The 9,333-nt window shown below is 47.0% G+C and overlaps 1 protein-coding gene across 1 annotated transcript; it reads right to left on the bottom strand.

Annotated features, from left to right (window-relative positions):
* Positions 1-2,769: 2,769 nt before the first annotated feature.
* Positions 2,770-5,922, bottom strand: LOC118856804 (proteasome subunit beta type-8-like). The gene is made up of 6 exons (XM_036767309.1): positions 5,737-5,922; positions 5,091-5,238; positions 4,815-4,926; positions 4,040-4,169; positions 3,333-3,537; positions 2,770-3,082 (listed from the first exon to the last, which is right to left on the bottom strand). Exons 1-6 carry the CDS (start codon positions 5,872-5,874, stop codon positions 2,994-2,996), a joined length of 822 nt encoding a protein of 273 aa, XP_036623204.1. The 5' UTR covers positions 5,875-5,922; the 3' UTR covers positions 2,770-2,993.
* Between the last annotated feature and the right edge of the window lie 3,411 nt (positions 5,923-9,333).

Below are 9,333 nucleotides of genomic sequence, written 5' to 3' on the forward strand. Positions count from 1 at the left end.
TCTAATGGGGGAGACAAAATGCAAGCAACTCTGTACAAACAAGATATTCAACAATGGATGGATGGATAGATAGATAGATAGATAGATAGATAGATAGATAGATAGATGGTGGATGGATGGATTATAGACAGACTATAACTATAATTTAGAAAGATGAAAAACTAGAGATAATCAATACAGGGAAGGTACCATCATTAATGGAAGGAGGGAAAGGCTTCCTGTCAAAGGTGAGATTTTAACTGGGACCTAGAAGTCAGGAAAGGCAGAAGGCAGGGAGAGATGAGGAGAGAGAGCATTCCAGGCATGGCAGACAGCCAGTTAAAAACATTTGAAGTAGAAAGGTGGGATATCTTAGGCAAGGGACACCTAGGAGGCCATTGTCACTGGATCACAGAGCTTGTCAGGGTGACTAAGATGGACAAAGACTGGAAAGGATGGAGGGGGCCAGTTATAAAGAGCTTGAACACCAAACTGAGGATTATATATTTAATCCTACAGGTAACAGAAAGCTACTGGAATTTGTGGAATAGGGTATGGGCGGGGAGGGGAACAGATCACATTGGCACCAAGTTCAATCTGACCGATGAGAGGCGGATGGGCTGAAGTGGGGAGAGGCTTGAGGCAGACAGATCTCCCCTGCAGGCTGTTGCAATAGTCCAGCATGAAAAGGTAAGGGCCTACAACAGGATGGTGGCAGCCTCAGAGGAGAGAAGGGGGCAATGTGAAAGATGTTATGAAGGGAAAATCAACAGGACTTGACAACAGATGGTGGAGTAGTGAGTTCCCCATCATCGAAAGTCTTCTAGCAAATGATTGGATTGTCAGGTATGTTGCAGAAAGAGCTCTTGGTTTGGAGTAGGTGACTTGTAAAGCCCTTTCCAACTCTGAGATTTTGTGGTTTCAAGTCTCCCCAAAGATAAGTTGATTTTCCTGACGTGTCTCTACTGGGAGAATCAGAATCCTAAGGCCCTGTGCCAAACAAGAAACAGGACCAGGTTTGAATGTCCGATAGGAACTTGGGCCTGCAGCAGACTCTTCATGATTCTGCTTGGTACATGAATTCAGCCTTCTTTTTAATTTTTGTGTTATTTCCCTTTCCCTTTTTGCCTGGAAATTTGCCACTTTCACTTTCACTTTTGCCAACCTAATTCCCTCCTTCCAAGCCCTCCCACCCCAGCCCCAACAATAACTTGATTCTGAGTGGGCCACTGATAACCCGGCCAAGTTTTTTTTTCCTCAACTACCATGTGGAGGTACCCATGACAAGGCAGCAAGGGGGACAGAGATTTAAGCCAAGGTTTCCTAAAGTTTGTAACCATGACAACTGGTCAGAGTTAGTGGGATGCTATACTTTTTTCCCTCAGCCCTCCAAGGAAGGCACTGTGGATGACAACGCAATGGGTTTTACAACTTAAAGTGAATTAAAATGAATTGTTATTTGGAGAATTTTGTAAACCATGCCTGGAAATCACTGACCTGAGCCCTGAATCTAGGCCAGAAACTTCACATCTCTCCCCAATCTCAGCCACCCAAATGTTTGTCTGGGTACAAATCAAAGATGGCCCCTTTGTGACCAACAGAAGAAGATACACTCAAACTGAGATTTCCCCTGACTTCCACTTCCTCCACCTGAGTTTTATCAGGTTGGGAGGGAGAAGGGTGGGGCAGCGCCTACTTAGACCTTAGCATCACACCCCTGACTTCTTTTGTGCTGTTCTAACCATTCTCCATAATAGGTCATGATCACAACCATGCTTAGGCAACCCTTTAGGGTGCAGAAAAAATACTGAGGTGGGGTGGGAGTGGAGAGACAAATCCTTTAGTGAAAACAGTATATAAGAAGGTAGATTACAAGTGTACCATTCCACAGACAGTAAAGTTTGATGGTGATTAGTATATGAAGCAAAGTTGGTATCAGTCTTTAAAGTGAAAGAAAGAGGCCTTAAGGACCATCAAGTCCAAGCCTCCCTTTTAGAAATGAAAAGGCTCAGGTAGGAGAAGTGACCTCACTCAGCTAGCCAGTGGCAAGGGTGAGAATCCTGGATATCTTGACTCCAGGACCAGTGCTTCCTACCACTCTCTTTAATAATTCAAGCCTGTTTTTATTACTGGGATAGACCCTTTTAGGGTCTCTTAGATGTCTGGCTTTGATGGAACCCAGGGAAAACTTCCAAGGTCAAGTTGTAGCTTCACTTTCTGCAGTCCTCTAAATCCCAATGCACTGGTTCCCCTATATTGTGTACCATGGAGAGCTTTGTCCCTTCCCTAACCCTCTGTTCCTGGAGAAATTCTGATACTGTCACTGCTTTCAAATCTTTGACTTTCTTTGCTGCCTGCTACAACCCTGGAACTTGGTTCACAATAGTCCTCTTTCTCACCCCCTTTTACCTAAGCTGGTTCCTTTCTTTTCTTTCATACCTCAGCAACTCACTCTTGTCTTTCTCTGTCCCCTTTTTGGAATACTCTGAGAGGCTTCACAGGACCCTTTGGACAGAAGGACTCTGAAGATCTCAAAGATGGGGTTCTTAACTGAAAGAGATACTACTCAGTGCTACCCTTAAACAAAGTCCACCCCTGCTAGGCCTGGAGATAAGAAGGAAGATAGAAGACTCTGAGAAGGAATGAGACCATATGTCTGAGAAGATTGAGCTTTAGAGTCAGAACTCCGAAGTATATACCTAAGGGGAATCCTAATGTCCCCATTTTACCTGCCCTCTTTCCCAATCCCACAACCCTCCTAACAGTCATAGCCCCACTCAGCCATAACAGTCCTTTTTCAAGCATCTACTTTATTTCACAAGACTGAGCACAGAAAATGCCAAGTCAGAAAAACAATGGAAAATTGAATTGTGCCTCAAGTCTGTTTTGTCTCAGTTGAGCTCAGGCTGCTGCCCTTTCTTCTGCTGGGGGGAATCCTGTTCTCCAATTTCTGGGCCTCAGCTGCCTCAGCATCCTGAGTCTTCCTAGTGGGGTCAATCCCGAAGTCTCCAAAGTCAGCCCTGGGTCTTCAGGTACTTGTGGAATAGGTTACTAACATCTGAACTCTCCACCTTCACCCAGCCATCCTCCTTCATGTGATACACTATGGAAAAATGGAAGAGAGATGGAGAACTCTTTATGACTAGTCCAAGCCCCTTTGGAAGAATTTCCATGCCCCTTAAATTTTTAAAATTAGAGCCCACTTTTGTATTCATGATTCTATTCAGGATATTCAGTACCCTGAATATCTCTTATCCCTCCCACCCTGGCAACACACATCTCCCACTTCCTCTTGGCATCTTGATCTCTGACTCTAAGGGGACTAGAAAAGGGAGTTGGAGTTAGTCTCTTACTATTGACAAAACCCCCAGAGTAGCTATCCCGGTGGGTGGCATGGACAATGGCCCTCCGGCCAAGGTCATAAGCTTCCTCAGGGCTAAGGTCAGGCCGGTAGCCACTGTCCATGACTCCATAGGCATAACTGTTTCCACTGCCTGTGGAAAACATAGTCCCTGAGAGTCTTGTCCCATTGTCATCCACATAATACAGTCCAGGGCCCTGAAGGAAAAAAGAAGAGAGACTTAGGGAGAGGCAACAAAGAATTCAAGAGTGGCCATAAAATAAGCCTAAAACCAAGGCAATGATCATAGAACCTGGGAGATTCTTGTAGAACTTTGAACAGAAGCATGGGACCTTGGAAGGAGTTGTGGAATCAGGTGGCATAGAAGAAAGGCTATGAACCTAGTATCAGAACACTTGGATTTGAATTCTAGATGCCACTTACTAACCATGTCTGGGGAGCAGTCACTTAACCTCTCTGAGCCTTGTTTTCCTCATCTGAAACATGGGATAATAATGCTCACAATAGATTTTTCTGAGGAAATAGTCTTCTGAATCATAAAGTGCTACTCAGACAGCAGCTGTTTGGGGGGAGGAGGGCAGGAGAGTTTCCTTCAGTCATACATCTATCATGTAACATCTAGTATGTCTGATGAAGTGGAGTCACTGGGACAATGAAGCTCAGGCAGTCCACATTTGCAGTGGAGTGAAAGCAACACACCTTTTTGTCCCAACCACAGATCATACTGCCCATGGACAGCCCCATGCCTCGGTACTGGTACATCATGTTGGACAGCAACTTGGAAGCAGCAGACACAGAGATGCGCTCCCCATTCCGAAGGCGGTACAACCTGAGGAAAAAGAGGTTGGTGGAGGGAATTTTAGTCAAGTCAATAACCACTTATTAAGTTCCTACCATGTGCCAGGCACTGTGTTAAATGTTTTGGGTTAGAAGAAGATGGGGAGAGGGAGGAAAAACAGGTCAGAGTGGTCTGCTTCAGCAGAGGGAGAACTCAAAGTGTGTGAGGAGAGAAACAGTGGATGAAAATGCCTTTGGGGAGTCCGAATATCAGGGGAAATTTGGAGGTTAGATTTTGAAGCATCTAAGGCTTCAAAACCCCAGACAGCTGGGCATGAGGGGTACCCTCAAAAGGGGCCCTCAGACTTGCAAATCATTTAAACTTTTTTAAAAGCTCCTAAGTCTGTCCATTTTCAATAAAAGATCAAAGATTGTACACAATACACTTTATACTTTTTAAAAGGTCCATATGGTTTGTATTTCTCTTTTTTACAGATTTTACTAATCTGGAGGGCAGGTTGTGGGATTTGAGAGGGCTAGTGTCCCATGGAAAGATAAGGTTTGTGAGGTAGAGGTTTGTGGGTGGAGATAAGTACAGGATGAGGGCCAGTTGAGAAAGGATAAGGAATTCCATCTTAGTAGGACTGGAAAGGAAGAAATTCAGATGCTGAAGGTGAGGTTTGGGGGGCTCCCTTACCGACACTCTTTGGCCAAGAGACGGTCCCAGTATTGACAGTCAGCTGCAGAGCCCGACATGGTGCCCAGAAGGTAAGGATTAATCTCAATTACTTTGTTCACATGCAGAGTGTCTGGGAGAGCAATGTAACACTGGTTTAAGTAGAAGGCAAAGAGCCTAACCCACTTCCTTTCCCAGCCCCAAATCTTCCTTCCCTGGTCCTAATCAGAGATGTAGTTTGGAAGCTCCTCCCTTATGGAAGATGTCCAGACTCCAGGTCCCAACAGCCAAACTCACTAATATAATTCCCAGCTGAGGCCCGAGAATCTACTGCCACAACCACACCGTGCTGGAACTTGAAGGCTAGTGTGGTGGTACCATGAGCCATCTCAATTCGGACTGGATTGGCAGGATCTGCCTCCAGGGAACGAAGGAACTCAGGAGGCTGGAGGTGTGAAAGGAGGAAAGAGAAAGAAACAGGAGAGAGGGGGCCAGTGAGAGCCTCAGAATGAGTGGACCAGGCAAAGGGATTTGGACAACGTGAGGAAAAAGGGGAGCATTAAAAGTCACCCATCAGGGCACAAGAACTTGAAGGGCTGAGTGATGGGAGGGGAGGAAGGATTCAACAGATTGGGAATTAGCCTGAGGGGGCAATATATAAGACAGGACCTTCACCTCCCACCAGAACATCTGTCCCCCTGTCAGGAGGGCGGAAAGAGAGGAGAGATTTGACAAAAACTCACCCTGAACCCGGAAAGAACTCCTTCTCCCCACTCCCACCTTTGATTCAAACTCACAGTTCAGCAATTCATTTCCCACATGGCCACTGACATCGTTGATGTTTTCTGGCAGAAAGGATGCCTTCCTAGCCTTACCTCCCTCCGCCCCTCTACTCATGCCATTTTGAACTCATTGGTCCCATTGCACTCCAGCCCTGACTGACCTGCAGCCCTCGTGGGACGGCCAGTTCCGGGGTCCTCAGGGAGAAGCTGTAGTGTGCAGGATCTTGGCGGCGTCCACCCCCCGTGCCACAAGAAACCTGACGCCCCCAGGGAGCCCCGCACACTTCGAGTAGCGCCATGATCGTCCCCTTTCCCACTCCGATCACGGACTAAGCCTCCTAGCCCACGGGAAGTGAAAGCGAAAGCCTGGTACAGAGGAGGCGGGAGCCAGAGCTAGAGCCTTCCTTCCCCATCCACCTACTTCGCCCACCTCCCCCACGCGCCCCCCCCCCCCAAACACACACATACAACCCTCAGGCCCGGGGAAACCAGCGTGGGTACTGTCAGAGTGTCGTAGTGTCCTTTCACGGGGGTCTCAGAAGAGAGAGAAAGTGAGGATAGAAAAGATGGGCTGTCAGAAGGAGGGGAGAAGAGGAAGGTGGGGACCACATGCAAGGGCAGGGAGTTCAGAGAGAGCAGCATTCTATCGAGGGACATCGGAAAAATACGGGCTGGGCCTTGGACAAGATCAGAGAAGTGGAACCGACGGGAAATGGGCTCGGTCCGGTTAACTGTCCTGTACTAGGGAATCACAGAGGTGGGGATGAGGACAGAGGGAACCACCCTCCGCACGGACTGAATAGGCATCCAGAGCGTGGCAGTGCTGCGGGGTGGGGCCAGAGATGCGGCCAAGGCCACCCCGTCCGTACCGTCTCGCCACCTCTCCGCCCCCGCAGCCCCGAAACTTCGGCAGTGTCCAGCTGTGCTTGGGCATTTAGAACAAAATACTGGGGAGAAGGAACGTCCTCCCACTCATCTCTCCTCTTAACTTGCTGCCACCCGAGGGCAGACGTCTCTCCTCCCCCTCCCGAACAACCCGCCCTTAACTCCATCTAGTTTCTCAGCGGCAGCTTCCTAAACCCAGATCTGGGCTCCAACCTGTGAGAGCCTAATCCGCCTAACAACCAAAGACGTCACGATACACATCTCTTCCTGATTGGACTAAATCCTCAGGCACTGTTGCACTGGCGAACCCGAGTCAAGAAAGCTACCAAGAGGCAATTGTGAAACCTTGCAAAGCTAAGAAGGGACGCTCCTTTGGAAAGAAGTTCCAGAGAGGTGTGGGGAAAAAGAGAGGAGCTGATGGAGTCCTAATAGAGCTGCAGCCAGCCCCAACATTCTAACTTCATTACAGGCCCACTGTACTTACCTATCCCCACCCCCCACCCCCAATGTCCTAACTTATGCTCACTAGAACAACAGGCGTGTCCCTGAACTCTCAGTTCCCACAGACCCTTTCCCACGAAACAGGTGTGCAATCGCAATCACGTCATGTATCTTGACCAGACAAGATCACAATAGCTAGCCAGTTGGAGGGCAACGTGACCAGAATGCTTGACCACCCTATAACAGCCCCTACGCAGTTCCACTGAGGCTAGGACCTCCCCCCCCCATTACGTAATCCGTTAACAAAATCCTCCTGCCTTTTTAGTATTAAACATATTCCTGTATTCTAGGTAAATTTCTGTTATGTAATTACATGTTTACCATACAAAAATCCGTCTTGCTTTCTCTGAAGCTGCTGGTTCCTCTTGGAACTTAGTCTGCTCCATGAGAGGCTTCAATCTCCATAAATGCCTATACTTGGATTAGAGGTGGTCTGACTCTGAATTCTTTGAGACAGCTCCACCACACATTATGGAACTGCAGCAGTTTTTGGCCCTAGGTAGGCAGAGACTGAACCTCAACAGAGGAGTGAGGGCGTCACTGGAGAGTGTAGTGAAGCTTGTTCGGCAAAATGCTCTCTCTCTTTGCTCCCCCTCCCTGTCTCCACCATTTACTTCCAACATAGGAGAGCCCCTATTCCTAGAGCAGCAGGGGCAGCTGCCTCCATTCCCTGAAGTCCCCCCCCCCCATTAAGGTGGGACTTTTTATTGTTTTCTCTTTTGGAGCATTTATTTAATCAAGTGCTCCTGTTGAGTCTGGCCTTTGTTTCTTTGATTAAATCTTTGATGACCTGCTTACCTCAAGGGAAAGCCTCATTTACATGGGTTGAAGTCACATGTTGTGACACCATTTGACCCTGAACAGAGTATATAAACTCAGACGTTGGTGTTTTTTTTTCCTTTGGGGCTCTCACTCACTGGAAGAGTGTTGGTGTGGAGACTCTGGGTAGCCCTTGGAGCACCTTTGCTTTGAAGAAACCCAGATGTTGATGCTTCCTTGGTAACTATGTATTGCCATGGATAGACTAGTTTGTATTGTTTGCTCTGTTGATATTGTCTCTGTTTGTAATTTCTATTTGTATTTGCTCTGAAGTTCAGGGTGCTGGCTTTTCCCCCTGAACTAAGTGAATGATATATGTATGTGTGATTAAAGTGAGATTGCTAACTGCTTACAGTTGCTTTCCTTAGAAAAGCAGATCAAAGAACCTGTGCTGGCAGCTCTTGCTGCTGGTCTTGTTGGGTCTTACACCTCAGCAGCTGCTGCTAGCCACCTTGTTGTTACACCCCACCCCATCTGGGGCCACCAGGTACCACCTACCCTGTAACAAAAGGTGGAGGGGAGAGGGCTGGGACTGGAGGAAGGCAGAGAAGAGGGAGGGCAGAAGAGATTAGAAAGGGGTGGCTAAGGGCCTGGCAGGGGGCAGTAAAGCAGCAGTCTGAGAACTGACAATAATGATGCCTTGCATTTGTATAGAACTTCCCGTTTTACAAGCACTGATTTGCCGATTATGCAGCAGCATTCTGCATTTTGTGCTTTGAGGTTGGCAAGGAGCTTTACCTATATTTTCTTCCTTGATTCTCTCTTGGGATCACAGAGCTAGGGATATTAATGGCCGATTAATCCCACTTCTTTATTTTACAGGTGAGGAAACTGAGGCCCACAGAGGCTAAATGACCCACTCAAGGTCACACTGGTAGCAAGTGGCAAATGGAGATTTTAATCCAAGTCTGCTGCCCACAAATGCAGAAATTTACTCACTGCACCATCCTGATTCCTCCAAATTTGTCATTTTACAGCTGAAGATGATCAAATTTTGCAGTTGGTAGAATCCTTAGTGATCCTTCAGAGAATTTCAGTGTCCTCATTTTGCAAAAGAGGAAACCAAGGTAGAGAGGAAAATTGAAGCTAGCTCCTCTAAGTCCCAAAGCAATGTCCTTTATTTGACAACTGAATTCGGCAAGCAAACTTTAGGTGTTTGTGTAGTGCCTCTGTGCATTTCCACCACCTACTGCAACTCACAGGTTTGGTTTTCCCCAGAAAATAACCCTTCCCTACTTTCAAGGTACTCTGAAGGCCAGCATTTTCCAATACCATAGTTCACAGGCCCCATAATTTAACTTTAATAGACAGAGGAAATAATCATTTAACATTAAATATATTTAATGGTACAGAACACTAAGAAACATAGCAACAAAAACATTTCTGGCATAAACCTGGGGTGCACTAGCCGACAAATTCATGCATCACTGTTTGGAGTGGACACATGTAGGGAATATGGGTGGATGGGGGCACATGCAAGGAACACATGGGACCAGAGCACAAACACAGAAAAGTATAATGGAGACCACTGTAGGATTGACAGTGTTATTGTG

The sequence above is a fragment of the Trichosurus vulpecula genome, chromosome 7, assembly GCF_011100635.1.
Source record: "Trichosurus vulpecula isolate mTriVul1 chromosome 7, mTriVul1.pri, whole genome shotgun sequence".
Classification (NCBI taxonomy): domain Eukaryota; kingdom Metazoa; phylum Chordata; class Mammalia; order Diprotodontia; family Phalangeridae; genus Trichosurus; species Trichosurus vulpecula.